Raw genomic sequence first — 22,682 nt, 5'->3', positions numbered from 1 at the left:
TTATCAGAGCTGCTGAAGTTAACATGTGGATTGTGGTGGGATTTCTGTCTGATCAGTAGTGTTTTGGGGTTGGTTTCGGTTTCACATGCAGCATGCTGTCCCAAACTGTGTCAATCTAACGGTCTAAAGGGGATAGGCTATATACCAGCGGATCAATAACGTAATGCACAGCAGCTAGAATTAAAACTATTGTAACTGATTTTTTTCTGGACATGTCAGAGAACACAGATTTGTGGGAGAGATTCTGGATGTGCAGAAAGTTTTGAAGGATAAGCAGAATACCAGCTGAAACACATGAGCTATTAAAGTCCTGGAATTAAAATGAATTAATTTATCATTGAGGTGAAAGGGTCCCATGTAGGACTATTTAAAGAGGTTATTTCCCCAAACGGAGACTCAAAAACTGGAAGGCCAATCATGTCTACTGACTCAGCAGGGATTTTATTAAATTAGAAAAGTTGATCTACTGGAGAAAGCAATAGCATACAGAATGTCTGAAAGCCTTACTGTTTATATTCTATTAAATTTTAATATTTTGAATTGTCACATCACATACCGTCTGAATATTGTGTTTCCCTTTATATAGATGGAGATGAACCATAAATTGGTGCAGAAATATTCATTAGAATGAAGGAAATTAAGTCTTTAATGCTTAAAATTTCAAATCTTGCCTAGGGCTTCAACAACAGAGTTTCAGGGCTGGCCCTGAGTAGCACATGGATCATGCGTAAAAAAGGAGCGTCAAGATTCATCCAGCCAGAGGGAACGATCTCTAACATTATTTTGCGTCATTGCTTTAGCAAAGGATCTGTCAAACGAACTAATATCAAGTTGCAAAAGACTGCGATTTAATTAAATAAGTATAATAAGAAGGCCTATAAATAAGATAGGTCTGTATAAATTATTTTAGGAGGTTAAAAAAGTAACTAAGTAACTTTTACATTTTAAATAAGCTACTTTTTACTTGAGTAGATTTGATTACTTGAGTAGATTTACTTGAGTAGAACAGTAACTTTACTTGTACTTTAGTACAAATTCATCAATGTAACAGTACTTTTACTTAAGTACAATATTTTAGTATTCTTTCCACCTCTGAATATATAATATCATCAGCAATATCCTTTAACGCCACTGTGTCTACAATAGAAAAACAACATTGGTAACACCGGATACTATCGAAAAAGGCACAGTTTTTTATCCTTGGCTGAGGTGGCAAAGTTTGTGTATCAATAAAAACAAGCCGCAACAATTTGCAGGGGAAATAGACTAAGCAAATAAATCATGATGCATATGAAGCACATTTGTCACTCAAGCGTCCTCTCCACTGAAGAGACAAAAACATTCAGTTCAATAATATCTCCAATTCACAACAGAAGTTATCTCATGCACTTTTCATATAAAGCAAGCCATGAGAAAAGCACTTGAAGGCGGTGGCAAGGAAAAACTCCCTTTCAGCAGGTTCGAAACCTAGAGCAGAACCTAGACTCAGAGTGGGCAGCTATCTGCCTCAGTGGGTTGGAGAGGGAGAGAGAGACAGACAGAGAGAGAGAGTGAGCAAGAGAGAGGGGACCAGGGGCGTGGTAAGCTCAGTTGGTAGAGCGTGCATCCCATGTCCAAGGCTGTCTTTGCTGCAGCGGCATGGGTTTAAGTCCGGCCTGTTGCCCTTTGCTGCGTGTTGCCTCCTCTCTCTCTCCCTCTCTTCCTCGCTCTATCCACTATCCTATCAAATAAAGGTTTAAAAATTGCCCCAAAATATCTTTTAAAAAAAAGGCAGAGAGGGACAGACATAGCAAAAGAGAGCACAGGAGGAAAGAGAACACACAGTAGCCCAACACAGAGATGTAAAATAATAGTAATGGTAGTGGTAATAATACAAATATCATAAAATGAACAATAGTAATAATAATGATAGTAGTAGAACTATAATAATAATAATTGTAGCAGTGGGCGCCAAGCAGGAATATGATGGCAGCAGGCGAGCCGCAACCACAGATCTCATTGTGCTCAATGTAGAACATTTGTCTTAATATTCACATAAGGGCGGTGGACGGAAAAGCACATTCATTTGCATTTTCTTTAGCAGATTTTTTGGGCAATTCCATAAAATGTGTGCCACATGTGGATGGATACCTGGACTGTGTTGCATTTGACAGATGCTGAAATCACATAACAATTCCACACACAGTGGCTCTAGGTTTATTTTGTTTAACGGAACTAAAACTTAAAAAAATAAATAAATACATTTCAAACTATTCTCAAAAGTCCAACTGTTGGCAGAAGCCCAATTTCCCCCCAGAGAGTTGAGCACCATAAATTCTCAGTCTGTGGGACATCCCACCGCCGCAACACAAACAAATGTCTTGACCGTTGTCTCATTTGTTAATGGTAATTACACAGAGGTGTCACAAAACTCAATATATTTTTATATTGCTGTGTGAACAGTAATACCAAAAGATAACCAACTAAATAAAATATTAGTAGCTTTACATCATAGTGTGATGCCAGTAGCACCAGTAACCCCACTGTGAATAATATGGAGACTATACAGTTAATCAAAGAAATGAAATGAAGGCAGAATGTGTCAGAGTGTCTGGGTCTATAGAATGATTTTCAATGACAATGGAAACATACAACATTTGTCCCCGTCCTCCCACCAATTATCCCCATCAGCCTTCCTGACAGCATAACGCCGAACCACTGAATGGCCTAATCTCTCTTCACAAATTAGCTCCTTCTCTCATCTCCCTATGCCCTTAAACGTCACACGCTGCCTATTCATAACCATTATCTCAGGGCCTTCGACAATGGAGCGAAACAGGGGCCAAGAAGAAAAAAGAATAAAGACACTGGGAAATGTAAAACAGTGGGTGGAAATAGGCGATGCGGTTCGATCTCAGATTCCCCGCTGGCCCTGAGCTATCAGAGCCATTGATTGGCTCATGTAATTCTGCTCTGATTTGGCTTGGTCAATCAATGTGCTGCAGACTCACTTCCTGTGACTGGGCAGCCATTAGACTAGAGGTGAACAATCCCATAGTTTCTTCTGCTCCTGGAAATATACAGTTTACACCGACCCATGCCTGCACTACAGGACAACTGCTGTTCTCCCCTTATTCCATTGGTCACTGCGAGCTCTTCAAACAGCCATTTCTTGTCTCACTGCCTCATTTCAGTGTCTGTATTGACCGGGGGAACACAAAATGCCTCTTTTGAGGATGGAGTAACATTGCAAGTGAAAAACAAGCAAAGGTAAAAGGATTATTGAAATAAAGAGGTTTCAGTTTCTGCAACCACAGTCCCTTTTTATGGCAGAGAAGCTACTTTTTAAGAGGCTCATAAAATATACTAAAGCACTTTGTAGTGGTCTGGATCTAGATCATTATGGTTATGTATTGCAGATTAAATAATTCTGTATATTTAGGTATTTTTAAACTAAGACCACATTAATATGTATGCTCTGTGTTGGCTGTATATTTGAGTGCATATATACAGTATATATCACCTTGAAATTATTTTGAATGCTTATCTTATATTCTGTTCTTGTGCTCATAACCTATTTTTATAATGTTCCCTGCATTATTCTGCATCTGTTGCTGGCAGTACACATTTCCCAGCAGAGACCAATACAGCGTCATCTACTGTAATTTCATCTTAGAGGTCATTAATAGGCAAAACCTGACAGATACATCAGGTATCAGTTCTAAAAACATTTGAAGTTAATGCTTACATCAGCATGGTTTCAAGGTTTCCAATAATCCCACCACAGCAAAGCAAATATAATGTTGCAAAATAAGACTAAATGCAGAGGGGGAGGCATGAGACACAGATACAGGTGCGTGAAAAATTTGTATGCCTTGGAGTCATAACTCAGTCAAGTCTGAGACATGATACACTTACGGACACTTCTCGAGAGTATCATTATACCTGGTGTCCATCCAAAAGTCCATAAATCCCAGTTGAAAAAAAAACACACTCCTTATACTTAAATTTAACATTATAACTATATAGGTTTTAGGTTTTCCTCAGTATCAAAGTACTCCAGTGTCAGTTTTCTGTACATCCATGGGTACGTTGCATACGGGAACTGCTAATAGCTAATTCGGCACTCTTTTAACGGTGCTAATTTACCAGTGTCTGAACTTGGACACCCCTAGTGTTATTTGAAGGTTGAAGGGCAAATTTAAGAGGGAAATAGGAGGCTCTAAATGATTATGTAAAATGAAAAAGACTAAATACCATAAGACTTTTTCAAACTCTCTGATCATGAAATGAGAATATTTAGGAAATCTTAAATGTCATTGTCTCTGGTCATCACACACACACACACACACACACACACACACACACACACACGTTTGTTCCTCCATTTCCCTGGAGACATTTCTCACTGACATAATGCATTCACTGGCCCTTTAACCTTACCTTAACCATCACAAAATAATGCTCTTAACCTATTTGTAACCTGAACCCTAAAACCCTAAAGTCTTAACCCTCAAAAAGCAGTCTCTACCTGTGAGGACCCCAATTTTTGTCCCCACGGTGACACGAGTCCACATCAGTTAGCTTGCATTCGGTTAAAGTGCCCACCTGGATATAAAAACATGAAACACACACACACACCACCACACCCCCCCCCCCCCCCCCCCCCCCCTCAGTTACCAAACAAACATAACAGCACTTAATTCTCTGCTTAATTTAGCCATTGATTTTTCTAACACCAGACCACACCATAGATAGTAGAAGACATCAGGGTGCCATGTTTTATGGTCACTGTGGGAACTCCTTGCACGCACGCACGCACGCACACACACACACACACACACACACACACACACACACATACACACAAACAGAAACCAGGGGGAAAAAAGAGGATGTTTGCCTGAGGATTACACAAAAATCATGCCTACTAATGTCAGGAGATCTAACCATGGCAGTTGTTTGTGTGTGATTGTTGTTTGTGTGTTATGTGCGTTTACAGCTGCTGTCCCCATAAGCGTGTGATCAGTTGTGAACCAGCAGACACTCACAGACACAGCTGTACTGTCACATCATCTCACATACACGTACACTCATGCACACTCACCCTCACCCACACCCACACACAGCTGTTTTAGTGTCAGGATAAAAACACACGTCCTAAATAGGTGTCATTTACAGCGTTTCCACTGTTGTCATTTGGGATGATGTCCATTATACATATAAATATATTTAAACTTAAACCATGTTTCTGTCATTACTCCTGACATTGATCCTAGTTTCACTAATGATAACAATATGCTTATTCACGTTAATAGAGCTGGAGAGTGTCCAACTTTTAAAAGGATAAATCCAGTTTATGCCACTGTGAGTCATATTTTTATAGTTTTGGATATAATTTCTATTCATTAAGATGAGATTGTACTCACCAAAATAATTGCTGAGATTGAGGAACACGGAAAAATTGCTAAAAATATGTCCAGCTGGGTAACAAACAGAAGCAGTCTGAAGATTAGATTTTAACAAGCCAAATCCAGATCACAGCAATAAAAGATATATAATATAAGAAATATTTCACCATTTTGGAATAAATGCTTTCTTTTGCTTTCTTTCTGAAAATGAGATGAACAGATCTATCCAAATCTCATGACAGTGCATTAAATACAGAGCTGAAGTCTGGATGTGATTAGCCTAGCTCTGCCCAAAGTTTAAAAAATACACCTTAAAATATATCTAAAGCTCACTGATTAACATGCTGAGTCTTGTTTGTTTAAACTGGGTACAAACAGAAATGTAAACATGACAATTTGTGGTTTCAGAAGAAGTTACATGGCGCAACCACATCCAGCTTTCCAGCTTCTTACTACTAGATAAGGATGCACTATTCCACTAACTTGGTTATTCTTTCTGATAACACTTATGGTGAAATAAAGACCCCAGTTGTAATAAAACTGAATTATCCTTAAATAAAAGCCAATATTGTCCATGTACCCTGTCTGGTTACCTCACGATTGTTTGTTTAAATCATGTTGCACACTTTGCTGCACGGGAAGCCTCATTTTCCTGTTTTACTGTGATCATAAACCCCACAGTGGACCAACACAACATGAGGCCACATGACTTACAGGCGTTGGTGACGGCAAAGCTGTTTGCCGTCTCGATGTTGTCCACATGAGGCACCAGGTTGAACGGAGCTTCCGAGGCGTTCGGGCTGGTATTGTGCAGGAAGATTGCCAAGCGAAAGGCAGTGTACTCCTGATCAGTGTTTCTGATGAACAGACCGCCTAAACAAAAGGGGAGGAACACAAGTCTGATGAGGAGCATGTGGAGAAAAAAGCACCAGAGAAGTATCCACTCTTACTATAGACAGTTCATTTACTGCAGAGGAGCACAGAGACATGAAACAAGTGAAATAACAGCAGAAAACTACTAAAACAATCTCAATACTTCCTGCAGATTTTCACTGGAGTTCATGCAAATTAGTTATCAAAAGGACATTATTGTTTGTCAGGGTTTATCTTCCATATAAAACTTCTTATTGTGACTGAAGTTCTGCACCTTGATGACACATGTCACATGATGACACCTAAGTAAGTTAACTGTTCCCAAGGTTTGAGTGACTCCACACTAGTTACAATAATTAATAAGTATACTATTTTTTGTTGATTTGTCACTGTTATGGCTTCGATATGTTTAGATTTAGACACAAAAATGACTATTAAGGTTAGGAAAGATTATGGTTAGGGTTAAAACGAGACTAAAGACGATGTGTGAGGATGTACTTAGGCACAGATATACTTTGAGCTAAATGCTAACATCACCCTGCTAACACTAGAAATGCTAACATGCTGACATTCAGTAGGTAAAATGTTTATCATGTTCAAAATTGGCATCCAATTGTTGTTGAGACATTTCACTATGAGAGAACTGTCAATTTCCTGTTGGCACTAGAAGAAAAGTCCATAGGAGCCAAAATCCACCGTCAAGATATTTCACTAGAAAAGTATAAACTTTGACTTGCTGGTGGCACTCAAGGAAAAAGATGGGCTTCACCAAAATCATTAGGATTCATCCTTCGGGGACCATGAATATATGTACCAACTTTCATGGCAATCCATCCAGTAGTTATTGAGATATTTAGGATTGCCATCCATAGATCCAGGTTGATAAAATCTACCTGGTTACTGTTTGGGGTAGTTGGGTTTAAAAAATTTCTTTAGAAATATTCATTGTTATGGTTAAAAAAAACTACATAGTTACAGTTAGGCAAGGATCTTGATTATGGCCACAGGAAACCAAGGTCTTTGTCAAGTAAACACGGGTTGTGTTAGACATTTAAACAAACAACTGCTGTTTTTGGGTTTTAAAAAGGTTTTACCAAAAGTTTATTAGGGTTTGACAGACTGATTTAGTATCTGTGGTCAGAGAAGAACCTCTATCATATTAGAGGTCGACACAACTGACTAGACAATATATGGGATGTAATAAAAGCCCAATATTGGTGTGGTAAATCACTTTGCCAATATCCTACTGCTGACAATTCTGTGTTAATCCTACAGATTAGCAACTCATGCACCACTAGGCTTTGTGACAATGTAGGATACAGTCTGATTAGCATGTAAATCACCTTTGTTTCATATTATTGCAAGCAGAAAAGATAATATAATATTCACCAAATATCCTTCTGGATCAACACAGCTTTTCATTCAGTTCTCACAAGAGCAGCTCCAGTGTGAAGAATCAGTTTGGCATCAGAGATGTTTGCTCTTGGTTTCTTTAATCTTTCTATTTTATAATTTTTTACATTACAGCCATGTTCATATACGAAGATCTTGACTACACAGTTCATGGTTGTGCAAATGTCAGTGATGTTTTCGGTTAGAAGCAGTTTGTTTCACATTTGAAAATCTAACTGCAGGCTGTGTTTCTTGGGATGAGAAAGTATAAAATGTCATTTAAAGAGAAATGCCAGTATGTTCTCTTTATGGCTGAACTCTTTAAAAGGTAAACTTTAGAATATTTTACTCCTTTGTAATGCCCACTCATGTAAATCTCTTCCATATTTTTGCACAACTCCAGTAATGTTCACAAAAAGCACATGAGCTGTTATGATGGCTATATAATTTCCACTGTGATGGTTTCATGTCCCATTGACCAACACTTCCTACCAAATGCTCAAAGGAGGAATTAATTCCTGATTTGCAAAAAAAAAAAGTGAGAACATTTTGATTATCTTGACTTCCAATCACTAGGAATGCCCTTTGCACATTTCAAATGTGAAAACTTTTCACTGCTAATTAAAAAGAGGATACAAATACAGCCTTGAGCCAAATCCCACTTATTCAGCTATGACTTTCCCCTCTGCTAGATGTTACACATAATGAGATTCAGTACAAAAGTACACACTGTAAGGGCCCCAGACTTTGAAGTTTCTTAAATGCCATATGGTTTGCCTAAAACAAGACTCCAAGGAGAGTCTTAACTGTGTCTCCAAACAGCCTGTTTGTTTTGACCCCATTTCCTCCTGGTATGTGTTATCTTTATGATGACATCTGATCACAGGCCTTTGAATTTACACTTGGTATCAGAATTGAGAGTGTTCTCATCATCTCAATTCTGCTTGCATTGTGATCAGATCGCCACATGCAAATTAGGCAGGTAGAGCTGGCCGACTTGTTAACGAACACGCTGTGTCTTAGGTGGAGGAAAGCAATGTGTGGTCCTCTCGAAGAGGCCGCCAAGATGTGCAAGGTGAGGGTCACATGACAGAAGATGGAAACAGCTAATGGTATCTATGGGCTACTTGTCAAAAGCCATGCTAATTAGGCTAATGTTACTAATTGTAAGAAGGTAATCAGAGCCATTGAAGAAGCTTGCAAGCACACTGCTATCTCGACTACCCCTGTTGGTCACGTGACCCCTAGTCTTGCACATTGTAGTGGTCCCTTGAGAATCTTAGAAAGTGATGCTGCTGCATAAGCTCCATTTATTATTCCATTGCCCTGGAAGGGATTGTCTGTAGCTTTTTGACAAGCAGCTTGAGATAGCAGGAAGAGGTGGAGTTAGGTGAACCTTTCAACATATTTGGCCAGTTGTAGTCACGTTATACAAATTGCATTTACACCTGGCTGAGATCCATTCTCAATGTGAGCCAGACCACCTCCAGACATGGGCTGGCCAATTCTAATTGCAACGGATTCTGAGCGTATATACACCTTAACGTGTGTTATTCCTTAAACAGATTTAGATCACATGTTAATACCAGGTGCAAATGGGGTCTCCATGTGTGATGATCTAACTGGTCTCAGTAGGTTTAAGAATCTGGCAACAAGAGTTGGACCTCAGTAAATACCCTCTGAATAGTCACATCCTTAAGAGAGTTTACATCCACACACAAAGCCAGGCTACTCAGATGATATTAGGATCTTCCTCAGAAGTGACAAGAGCTTCAGTATCCTTAAATGAGAACCCATGAATCCCTGAAATAACTTTTAGTATTGCTTGGAAACAATTTTCCAAATCCTGGAAGATAAACAATCAACCACTCAGTTTTGTGACTATTTCTGCTTTTGGGTTGTTCCCCCTGCACTCCATGTAATGCATGCTGGGACAGGAAATAAATTTAAAAAAGACTGTCTTCACATGTATCACTGGTGCCAGAATTCATCTGTGACAGTTGCAGAGCATGTGTGCCATGACTGTGTGTGTGACTTTTGTGTGTTGCATGTATGTGTACACAGCAAATTTCGTGCAGCTAATAAGTGGTGATTTTTCAGTGACAATTATTTGAAACTGACAAGTGTTGATTGGAGAGATGTTTGCCCTCTCTGAGAACTGATGGAGCTTTGCGGTGGCTGATCAAAACTACATGAAGTGTTAAATGAAGTCTGATGGGTGAGGAAACACTGGCACATTGTGGATTTTTACACTCCCAAAGATCATTTACAGGGCCTCAATGGAAAATATGATAAAAGGTATTACAGCAACTATGTTTGCTATGATTGACAGCAATGTTGTTAGCCAAATGATAAAGAGAAGTGGTTATAATCTGAAAAATATTAGGAAACTGTCTGAAACAGCAGATAAGCTGTGTGAGTAAAAATGCTTAAATCAGCAGCACATATTATATTACTTGAATGTTTAGCAAGATGGTGCGGCAGTTTCACAGATGCAGGTTTAAACCCCCACCCAGCTCGGGTATCCTCACTTCCAGGGGTGCTGTTCTGTAACAGACCCTGACCTCTGACCTCTCTGGAGGGGCTGGGGATTTGAGTATCACACTGATATAAAAGGACAAGGAGAATCATTTGAACAGCTTGTCGTTTTTCATCAGCCTGACTCGTTCTGATGTGCCTTAACTCTGCTACAAGCAGGGGTGCATTGGAGGGTAAAACCACAAAAAGTCAGTCTCAGCAAATTTTTGATTAGATAAATAAGGTTTTAACACCTTCTTAAGACTAAAAAAATATTTGTTCCTGAGGATTTTAACAGGAAAAAGCATGAAGGTCTGCTTTTCTGTTAACTGATTTTTTGAGAGCATTGTGATGACAGCTGGAGGTCACAGTTTGCCCTTCTTTTTATTCCCTGCCTTTAAATCAACCAAGTCAATCTGCCTGCTAATGAAAACCATGAACCCATCATCTTTATTTCCTCCCATGAACGCTGTTTAGTTGTTAAATTGAAACATGCAAATGTTTAAAAGAGCAAGAGCAACTCGAGAAAAAGAGTGCACAGTGGAGCTGTAAGGCCCGTGGGACCGTGGCAGAGGTTTATTGCAGCGCCAGGATTGGGGTCTGGGAGAGTGTTAACAGCAGTCAATGCACAGGCAGCCTGCATAGGGAATACAGACACACACACACACACACACACACACACACACACTTTGCTGCTCTGATCTGCTGCAGTGGCGGAGTGCACTGGGATACACACTCTAGCCTGCAGATACAAAACACATTAGGTGTGTGTGTATTAAACAAGCACAGCATCAACAGAGGAAATAAGGCTGTCTGCATGTCTTATTTCAGACAACAACAAAAAAGAAAATCAACAATTTCCACTTTGAGTAGGCTAGTGCTGAGGTGTTAAATGGCAGGACAGAGGCAGCAGACAGGACGTCCACAGATTCATTCATACGTTTCATTTTATGGTTATAACTAACATCAAAGCTCACACTTACCGATCTGAACGCTGCTCGGGAAAGCACCCATTGCCAGTCCCCAAAAGCCAGAGAATATCAACAGAAACCAGTCGCGAGAAGAAATCCTCATTTTGTTTCGGTTATAAACTGATGAGAGACATCGAGCAGGTTTAATTAACACCCCCGGGGCAAAAGCAACATCACAGGGTAAAAAAAAAAACTATGATAAAAAAAGATCAAATGCCCGTTAAAAATCCATGTCTGAATTGAGTGGCTTTTTCTTGGATATCCCCACGCAGAGCCGCTCGTTTGTACCGTCAAACTGCGTCCGTCCGTCCGGCGCTGGAGATTTTGCGCACAACACCACCAAGATGAGGGGGGGCGGCATCAGCCAGCAGCGGCCAGTGCGTCTGGATGCGGCTCAACTCACATCACAGCAATAACACACATGCGCCTTTTACCCGACCGGGGCAGGCAGGAGGGGCATCAGTCAGTCCCGCTCAGCACCCAGCGGCGGAAAAGTCCCCGCAGCTCATTTAACACCAAAACTTCCAGAGCCGCTGATACAAAAATGTCAGCGATGACTGATGGCTAACAAGAGATTGTGTTTCAGAGACATTATTACAAATAGCTCTTTTTACATCAGGAGATCCTCAATGTTCTTAAGTCCAATGTGAGTCTTGTTCTTACTCATGCTCCTTTCATTCTGCATATAGCCTTTTTAATGTGCCATTTAAAAAGCGTCAATTGTCCCAATTAACAGGATTATAATGAACAAGCTGCGATCTAAAGGGATTATTTGTGTGTGAACTTCTCTTTTGCGTTTCTTTTGAAAGATTCAAAAGGCTTCACACGGGGTTATTTAACCTATTTTATAATTTTTCACTGTGATGGCAGGGTGTCTTGTGTCATTAGGGTCTAAGTAGAACCATACCTCAATATATAAATAAACAGAACATGCCTGGTTTATAGCTATATTGGTCAGTGTGATAAATCAGGTCCCTAAACTTGTGTAGACTTGAAGCACAGCAGCATCATTTGTATCATAAAAAGGTTTAAGAAATGTTTCCAGCAGCATCGTATTTCAATGTTTTCACGAGAAAACTAATAGCTAAAATGGTTCTCTACGGCGTCAAAAGGGTTTTACAAACCCACACAAGCCAGAAAGTGTCAAACAGCCTTAAGCTGCAGTTCCTCGAACGGCCACAAGAGGCTGGGTTCAGAGCAGTGATTACAAAGTAGCCTAGTGTTTGGTTAAAGAATAGTTTTACAGTTTTTCAAGCTTTTTCCTAAAACAAGACTCAGAGTTTTGGTCACTGTAATGATTCCTCTTGTACTGGCTGTGAATAAATCTGTTCCTAACATAATTCCAATGGAAGAGAAGGGGGACAAAATCTACAAAGAACTATGAAGATAAAGTTGCCAGTTTATTAGGTGCACCTGGCTAAAACTAACACTGTCTAATACAATAAATCCTCCCTTCAACATCTCTTATAAAAAACAACATAACATTATTCTGCTCTGTTGTTTTTTTATAAGAGATGTTGATTCAGCTATCATTTTGGAGGACACACTTTATGGTGCTGCTGAGCTTTATTGCTTTACAATCTCGGAATCCATCAGCTAATGAACATTTAAATGCAGATACATTTTTAAAAAACAAACAGAGAATCTCTAATGTTCTGAGATTGATAAAAAGCTGAGTCACTGTTAGAAGATAGCTAATGAGTTTTGAGATTGCATTTTACAAAAGCGTTGCACCTCTTTTGCTTTTTACAATGACCGTTTACCTGCATGCAACCAAAGCCCACTTAAACATGATGGGTCAACACTACTTGGACTAAAAACACCATATATCTATTTAGAGATTAATTGCTTTATACCAACAGTTGTAGAGCTGCACCGATTAATCGATTAGTTGTCAGCTGTTAAATTAATCACCAACTATTTAGATAATTGATTAAGGTAGATAGGCAGGTTTATTGTCACAATATAAGAAGATATAGAGTGAAATTGTGTTTTGTAACTCCCTTCTGCTACATAGCAGACAATATACATTAATGCAGAATCAATTATAAAGAATGGTAAACAGAAATAAACTATAATCAATAGAGCAGTGCTGGGGATGAATTAGAGTTTAAGAGTCTGATGGCTTGGGGGAAAAAGCTGCTGCGCAGTCTGGCAGTGTGGCAGTAGAAACTTAATTAAAATTAATCCGTTCAAGTAATTTAAAAAAAGAAAAGAATAAAAATTCTCTTCTTATTAAATGTAAACGTTTCCATGTTTTCTTACTCCTCTGAGACAGTAACCTGAATACCTTTGGGTTGTGGACAGAACAAGGCATGTGAGGACGTCTACTTGGGATTTGGGAAACACATCTACATTTTTCACCTTTTTCTGGCATTTAAATAGACCAAACAACTAATTGATTTATCAAGACACTAATCAACAGATTTATTGAGAATGAAAATAATTGTTCGTTGCAGCTATAGGTGTTTCTATAAGAGTGTCAGTCTGTGTCAGAAATACCATACCTGTATAAAAATGATGCTAGAGCCAGAAGACTTAATTTAGCATAAACAGCTAGCATGGCCCCCAAAATGTTGCACTACTTCTTTAAGCTGATGGTTTGGTGAAATAAAACTTTGACTAAATCATGCATAATTTCTGTCAGTAGCATTGCTTCAGCTAGTCTCTAGAAATTTTGTTAAAATTAAGTAATTTTGGGAGTTTTGTCTACATCCTTTAACGAGATATGAAAACCAGTGTTATGATACATTAAGGAAATGTAAGCTCATCTCCTTGGGGTAGTAACAATAGGAACCACAGGACACAGTGAAGCTGCAGACAGCTCAAGTTCTGCTGATAATGTGGTTTGTAGTTGCCTCAGGTAGACCTGCTTGAAAATGAGTAATTATATGTGAGACACTGTTGGAAGCAGTGCAGGAAGTCAATTTTGCTTTTGTCGACGTGAAGACGGCTGTGTATCATCAACACAACTTCTGTTCAAAGGAGGGTCAGCGTGCATTCTGGACAATGCTTTCATTAAACTAATTTCCTGTAATTAAATTTAAGTTTTATTTAAGTACTACCAACCAACGTCCTACCATTTAGGTCACATTCACTGATGAAGACCATGAGAGTTGAAAGCGAACCTTTGAGTGTTGAGTTTTTTTTGCACACACATTGATCCCAAGGTCAAAAATGAACTTCCATGCTCAGATTTTTTTTCTGAATCCTACTATACAGGTGCTGGTCATATAATTAGAATATCATCAAAAAGTTGATTTATTTCAGTAATTCCATTCAAAAAGTGAAACTTGTATAATGTATACATTCATTCCACACAGACTGATATATTTCAAGTGTTCATTCCTTTTAATTTTGATGATTATAACTGACTATAACTAATGAAAACCCCAAAATCAGTATCTCAGAAAATTAGAATATTGTGAAAAGGTTCAATATTGAAGACACCTGGTGCCACACTCTAATCAGCTAATTAACTCAAAACACCTGCAAAGGCCTTTAAATGGTCTCTCAGTCTAGTTCTGTAGGCTACACAATCATGGGGAAGACTGCTGACTTGACAGCTATCCAAAATACGACCATTGACACTTTGCACAAGGACGGCAAGACACAAAAGGTCATTGCTAAAGAGGCTGGCTGTTCACAGAGCTCTGTGTCCAAGCACATTAATAGAGAGGGAAGGGAAGGAAAAGATGTGGTAGAAAAAAAGTGTACCAGCAATAGGGATAACCACACCCTGGAGAGGATTGTGAAACAAAAACCATTCAAAAATGTGGTGGAGATTCACAAAGAGTGGTCTGCAGCTGGAGTCAGTGCTTCAAGAACCACCACGCACAGACGTATGCAAGACATGGGTTTCAGCTGTTGCATTCCTTGTGTCAAGCCACTCTTGAACAAGACAGCGTCAGAAGCGCCTGGGCTAAAAACAAAAAGGATTGGATTTAATCATCACAATTAAATGAAATAAACATTTGAAATATATCAGTCTGTGTGTAATGAATGAATATCTATATCTATATATAAGTTTCACTTTTTGAATGGAATTACTGAAATAAATCAACTTTTTGATGATATTCTAATTATATGACCAGCACCTGTATTTGTGGCTGCAAAATGTTTATGAAGAAATCAATGAAGATTCACTTTAGTCGCACCTTTTGAGAAAATGCTGCTGACATTTGAAGAAACTGATTTGATTCCAGTGAATGCTCATCAGTCTGTCAATACTTTATCATAAAGTCATATAGACAAACCCCCCCCCACCAAAAAAAACAGTGTTTCGAGCTGAGTTTTGCTCTTTTTAAGCCTTGTTGTCATGAACCAGAAGGCGCTTTGTCATTGTGCACAAAATCTGCTAAAAAAGCAATAGTCCTCCATGAGCGGTTAGGCAGATCACTTGCTTCCTAATTGCAGCTCTTAGATTTTGCATCATCTCTTTGAAAATATTTACTTTGGTAGCACTTAAGGATGATGAGGAAAAAGCATAACGTTGTTTGTCTCCCAGTTTGGGTTAGTACAATAAAATGTAGCAGAAAGATTCAGGCAGTTCATCTCCAGTGGATATCAAATGTCTGAACACACTTTTTATATTTCAAGTTTTTGTGGGGCCGCCTGAACACAACACAGTTTATGTGGATATAGATATTGTATGTTGTTCATAGTTGCTTTTAATATATATATATTTAACCTACTTTTATGTACATAATAGTTCTACATTTATCGTTTTCCTAGCTTTCCTGTTCTTGTTTATAAGCTGAAAGTATTACTATCTTCCTGTAACAGACCTGACACCACTGATCGGCCACAGTCCACCATCTCATCCGCCACCTCCTCCCCCTCTCCTACCATCCTGGAAAGGGACGTCAACAGACTGTTCAGGAGGCAGACACCTCGCAAAGCAGCGGGGCCGGACTCTGTCTCCCCATCCACCCTGAAGCACTGTGCTGATCAGCTGTCTCCCAGTGTTTACAGACATTTTTAACACCTCACTGGAGTCATGCCATGTGCCAGCCTGCTTCAAAGCCTCCACCATCATCTCTGTCCCCTAAAAACCAAGGACCACGGGACTAAACGACTACAGACCCGTCGCCCTGACCTCTGTGGTAATGAAGTCTTTTGAGCACCTTGTGTTGTCCCACCTTAAATCCATCACAGACCCACTCCTGGACCCCCTGCAGCACGTCAAGATGGCAAAACATGTCTCTGACTTCAGGACAATCAGCACCGGTTCCCCTCAAGGCTCCGTCTGCTCTTCTCCCTGTATACCAACAGCTGCACCTCCAGTCACCAGCCCATCAAGCTCCTGAAGTTTGCAGATGACACCACCCTCATTGGGCTCATCTCAGGTGGGGATGAGTCTGCCTACAGGTGGGAGATCGACCATCTGGTGACCTGGTGCAGCCAGAACAGTCTGGAGCTCAACGCTTTGAAGACAGTGCAGATGGTCGTGGACTTCAGGAAGAGCCCAGCCCCACCATCCCCCATCATCCTGTGTGACTCCTCAGTCACCACTGTGGACTCCTTCCGCTTCCTGGGCACAATCATCTCCCAGGACCTCAAGTGGGAGCTGAACATCACCTCCATCACCAAGAAGGCCCAGCAGAGGATGTACTTCCCGCGGCAGCTGGAGAAGTTCAGCCTGCCAAAGACAATGATGGTGCACTTCTACACCGCCATCATTGAGTCCATCCTCACCTCCTCCATCACCATCTGGTACGCTGCTGCCACTGGGCCAAAGGCAGGCTGCAGCATATCATCCACTCTGCAGAGAAGGTGATTGGCTGCAATCTTCCATCACTTCAGGACCTCGAGGACTCTGAGGCGAGCAGGAAAAATTGCATCTGACGCCTCCAATCCCGGCCACAAACTGTTTCAGACTCTCCCCTCTGGCAAGAGGCTGTGGTCCATCAGGACCAAAACCTCTTGCCACAAAAACAGCTTCTACCCGTATGCAGCTAGCCTCATCAACAAGGCCCGGGCCTTCGATTCTTCTCTTATTCTTATGTAATAAACAAATGCAAGTTATATATTTATATATTTCTACATCTATTTATGTCAGCTGTATGTCTGTCTGCGTGTAGCACCATAACACCAAAGCAAATTCCTTGTACGTGTAAAACACTACTTGGCAATAAAGCTCCTTCTGATTCTGATTGTTCTTGGAATTTTGTGTAAGAGCATTGAAAAACTGGAATCAAATTCCTTGTATGTAACACATTCTTGGACATTGTTTCTGATAATGACAAGAAAAAGCAAATGTGGAAGCAAGTGGCTACTCTTTTCTGTCAGTGCATAAAATATGGAAAACTACTCTAAATCTCTGTTATAACCTATACAGTCTATAGTTATAACGTGTTCAAATTAGAAGCTGTAATTATGTTGCTATGCAACAAACACAACTGATTGGCTTTTTACTTCAAGTCAGTAAAAATAAGAAAATGTGTTTTTGAAAATCACTGCACTATTTTGGATTGCCTCAATTCCTGAAAAACTCCACAGGACTTTACTGAGTGGAGCTGACCGTGGTGCTGAATGGTTCTGACTGATTTGATGTGGATGACATAAATAAAACGTAACAGCTGTGCTAGCCTGGCTATGTCCAAACTAAAAAAACAAAAATGAAATGGCCGTATCTCATTTATTTGATCTGCACATAAATAGTATATATCCCGCCCTTTTATGCAGTATGTCCACAATAATATCAAACATGGCAACCACACTGTGACAACAAGACTATGTGATGCCAGGCATTCCTACTGAAAGAAAAATACATGTCAAGAAAACACATTCAACTTTATGGATTCACTTGTTACACAAATTTACGCCAATATACAGTACTACATACACTCATCCAATAACTCTCACACCAATGCAGACATAGTTATCTGTTCTGTTATTAATCCTGAATTGTTTTATCCACTTATTTAACTATTTTAACTCAAGTGCCTGTACTAATGTAATCTTTTTCCTCAAGATTTGGAACCCATTTCTCACAAACTCACTTCCTGTTATTCCTTCCCCTCTCTGAGGCATCTGTCTTGATTGAAACAAAACAAATGAAGATCATGTCTTTATGTCAATCTTTTATTTCCCGCAGCTACCTTGAAATGGAGAACAGCGAGATAACGCAGGTTTGTTGTAATAACTGATCAGTCCACCATCAATGGAATATAATGACTGGAAAATGCCTCAAGGTGACAACCCATTGTATTAATTGTTGGCATTTTCTTGTGCTCCCCTGCAACAAAAAAATCATTCATGTGCAAATTGGACAGTCAAAATGTTTTTTGTATATTTTATCAAATGGTTAGAGATATCTGCGCTTGCAAGAAAAAAGGTATCATTACTTCTGTGCATGTTCTGAAACCAAGGACGTAATGATCAAGAACAACTTATATCCATGTTGATATAAAAAGGAAACTGTCAAAGATGAAAGTTTTGCAACAACTTCCCTTTGAGAAGAGACACTTGCTTGAATGAAAGGGAACACCTTCTCTGCTTTTTTTGGCTAGCAAATGTATGTTTCTGTTGGTGGTGGAAGTGGTGATGCAGTTTTCAGTGCAAATTTTGAAGGTTTGCACTGATTAAGGGCTTTAATAAAATAACGTCTGCAGACATTTTGATCTACGTGATGGATTACCTATTCCAGGTGTGATTCAAGTCTCTACAAGTCTCTTGCTTTGGATAATGGATGGCAGTAATGTGATACATAAAATGTAAGTATGTCATGTATACTTGAGTGACAGTACAACACTGCAGACTACCTATTTTTGTAATTTCCTGGCCTTTCTACATGTCTACCTCGCATCCATTAAGGACGGTGGTGGTATCAACCTCCATCATCATAACGACAAATCCATGTTTTTAAATTACTTCAATCCCTTTGAAGCATTGTTCATCACACCGCTCCTGCTCCATTATCAAATTTATTGTGGTGCAGCTTTTCAAGCATGAGACGACTTCATATAGATGAGACATCAGTGTGATCTATGTCATGCATTTGAATCAGTCTCACTGGCAGTTAGTCTTTCAAATTCAATTCATTGTCGTTGTTTTTTCCCCTCATACCTCCACCTTTTTATGGTGAGGCATCGTTTGCAGTGTGACACACCAAGAGAAGTTGAACGATGGTGGCCATATAAATTCACACACCGAGCACTGTTAGCAGTATTACTCACCACCATTTAGTTAAACTACTACTTCAGATTTTGCAGAGGTGTTGATAGGACAAAAGATTGTAGTATTATATTTATTACACAAAAGTAAACTTAAAATGAATCCTGAAAATGCCTGACACACAAAGCAAGACATATGGCGCTAATGGGTAATCATGTAACGAGAATATGACTGAAAACAAGCTGGGAGACCAACAAGACATGAAAGCAGAAACCCATACCCATGAAATCAAGGGCAACAGCTGAGGGATGAATTCAAAAACACAATGTACCAAAATAGCTCCTTTGGATCACCTTTCAACATCCGACAACTCAGCTGAAATGCAATCTGCACCAAATGTTGTCAATTTGGTCTACAGGTAGCATTACCAGCCAGCAGTAATCCTCCATCCTCAGTCACCGCACCTGCTGTGCTGTTTCTCCTCTGCTTTATTCAGTTCCAGCTGTTCAAGTTATCCAGCTGTTTTTTATTCTTTCAGGCCAAAAAAAAGTGACTGAGCAAAACTGAAATCAATCCTAGCTTTTAGCACTGTGAATTATAAACTCACTCAGGGTGCAGAAAGCAAAAATCAACAAGTGATTATTTGTGACAAATGCAAACACATCATTTTATAACATAACGCCATCAAAACATGAAGCATCAGTGCTCTTGAAAATATTCACCATAGAAACATCACGGTGCAACACACAGTAAGTAAGGTTAAGCTAGCTGTAAGACAGCCAACACTGTAGGTAACTTTGTCTCTTAGTTTTTTTCCATTTGACCTTCTCACATTTGACTTATGGCAACCAGAAGTTAAGACACAAAACCGGATATGGAACAAATTCAGAGACTAGGCTTCAGTTTGTCACATAATCTAATTTCTCATGTTGACTTTGGGTTCTTATTGTTCTTGTTGCTTTTCCTTCCTGTCCTCCAGCCTAATCATGCCATCATCTGACTGCAATACTGAAAGGTACTTATATTTTCCCTAACTTTATTTGAGTGTTCAAATTCTGAGAGTGAAATGTATGCACTCATGGCACATAGTTTATAGATGTGAAAGTTACAGACATGCAACGCTATATCTTTTGCTGATTAACCAAAACATGTCCAAAATCTCAATTTACTGCTGACAATTTATCTACAAGTGTTTTTTTACACATTCAAGTGTTTTTTTAATGTGGCTCATCTTCATGAGCAGTCTACAGTTCATTTCAAGCTATATTAAGGTTTCTATTTGAACAGTTCATCCTGTATATACATATTAACTGTTCATACACTGAGCATACACAGTGAGTGGCAGGTTAATAGCTCTAAATGGCACAGTATGTTAAATCTGGACTTCAAGTGAGCTTCTCTGACACTGCTGCTACTCTCCCTCACACTCTGCTCCCAGTGGAAGGGAGCCTGAATCTGACCAACTTTATGAATGAGGTGTGTGTGTGTGTGTGTGTGTGTGTGTGTGTGTGTGTGTGTGATGGATCTCTGCCATAACTCTGAAGTTGAACAGATGGGAAGCCTGCAGTAGGTTTTTCCTGCTCACATCAGGGGTGACGAAGAGTGTTGTTCAACCACTGTTAGGGAATCCCGTACACATAGTGTCGTTCTCTACATGCATTCGCGTGCGTATGTTTCTAAAAAATCTAGTTTGCAGCACAACAGGATTTACCCATCATCCTTTCGGTGGACCTGAGAATTCAATTGCCAGCTCTTGACACCCAGTTATTCCTAAGCTGGTTTGAAATATATAACAGAGACGGCAAAAGAAAAGGTTTGTTAAAGAAACAAAAAAAGGGCTTATAAAATAATTTCACTACCAGCGCTCTTCTCAATTGTAAATTATCCTTTCAACAAAACCACCTGCCAGTCCAGCATCCACCATATAGATTACGTATTTATTATAGAATTGATCACTACCCCTTCTGTAAAATGAGAACATACTACTATCGTTTGAATGGATCAGAAAATATATATTTAATTATATATTTCTGTTTTTATTTGTTTCCTCCAAAGGATCTAGTCACTGTGGCAAAGGATTTTCTACTCAACAAGGATACTGGAACACTTATTGTATTGGTGTTATAAATTTGCCCGGGAACCAGACGAATCTGAAAGCTCATGTTTCATTTGCTCTGGCAGATACGTCTGGCTCCCCTCCCATTCAGGCAGATTTCCACTTGAAGTGGAACCGGTTGGACCGATCACAACCATTTATCGAATATGGAGAAATGACTGACGGAGGTCTGTCACTTGTCGAGATTTGAAAAGTCACACTGCTCTGATTGGTTATAGATCTTGCTACTGTATACTGTCACAGGTGGCCTCCACTTTTTTCATTTACATTTTCGGTTCATCTTCACTAGTTCATTTGATGATAAATCAATGTATTTCTATCATGCTGCTAGTGTAACAAAGCACACACATTAGGTACACCTGTTCAATTGCTTGTTAATGCAAATAGCTAATAAGCCAATCACATGGCAGCAACTCAGTGCATTTAGGCATGTAGGCGTGGTCAAGACAACTTGCTGAAGTTCAAACTGAGCATCAGAGTGGGGGAGGAAAGGGGATTTTGTAATGTACTAGAATGTACTATTTTAGTGACTTTGAACTTGGCATGGTTGCTGGTGCCAGACGGGCTGGTCTGAGTATTTCAGAAACTGCTGATCTACTGGGATTTTCATGCACAACCATCTCTAGGGTTTACAGAGAATGGTCAGAAAAAGAGAAAATATCCAGTGAGCGGCAGTTGTGTGGACCAAAATGCTTTGTTGATGTCAGAGGTTTAGAGTACAATGGGCAGACTGGTTCGATATTACAGAAATGCAATAGTAACTCAAATAACCACTCATTACAACCAAGGTATGCAGAATACCATCTCTGAATGCGCAACACGTCCAACCTTGAAGCAGATGGGCTACAGCAGCAGAAGACCACACCGGGTGCCACTCCTGTCAGGTAAGAACAAGCAACTGGGGCTACAAGTCACACTCACCAAAATTGGACAATAGAATATTGGAAAAACGTTGCCTGGTCTGATGAGTGTCAATTTCAGCTGCGACATTCAAATTGAAGGTAAGGAGTTTGGCGTAAACAGCATAAAACATGGATCCTCCTGTTCAGGCTGGTGGAGGTGGTGTAATGGTGTTGGGGATGTTCTCTTGGCACACGTTGGGCCCCTTAGTACCAATGGAGCATTGTTTAAACACGACAGCCTACCTGAGTATTGTTGCTGACCATGTCCATCCCTCTATGACCACAGTGTACCCATCTTCTGATGATGATAATAATAATAATGCATTACATTGATATAGCGCTTTATAATTGAAACTCAAAGCGCTTCACAATGGGGCCTCACCTCAACCACCACCAATGTGTA

The 22,682-nt window shown here is 39.7% G+C and overlaps 1 protein-coding gene across 5 annotated transcripts in view; it reads right to left on the bottom strand.

Annotated features, from left to right (window-relative positions):
- The window catches only part of gria4b (glutamate receptor, ionotropic, AMPA 4b), a 134,749-nt gene extending 123,503 nt beyond the window's left edge, over positions 1–11,246 (bottom strand). For all 5 annotated transcript variants that reach the window (XM_046039786.1, XM_046039787.1, XM_046039784.1 and 2 more), the window contains exons 1-2: positions 11,156–11,246; positions 6,105–6,263 (exon numbers count right to left, since the gene is read on the bottom strand). In XM_046039786.1, coding sequence (XP_045895742.1) covers positions 6,105–6,263; positions 11,156–11,246 — 250 coding nt within the window. The remainder of the gene's footprint in view (positions 1–6,104; positions 6,264–11,155) is intronic.
- Positions 11,247–22,682: the final 11,436 nt, after the last annotated feature.

This window comes from Micropterus dolomieu, linkage group LG23 (genome assembly GCF_021292245.1).
Source record: "Micropterus dolomieu isolate WLL.071019.BEF.003 ecotype Adirondacks linkage group LG23, ASM2129224v1, whole genome shotgun sequence".
NCBI classification, from domain to species: domain Eukaryota; kingdom Metazoa; phylum Chordata; class Actinopteri; order Centrarchiformes; family Centrarchidae; genus Micropterus; species Micropterus dolomieu.
Note: the sequence above shows the minus strand (reverse complement) of the source record. Positions and strands in the feature narration are given on the sequence as shown.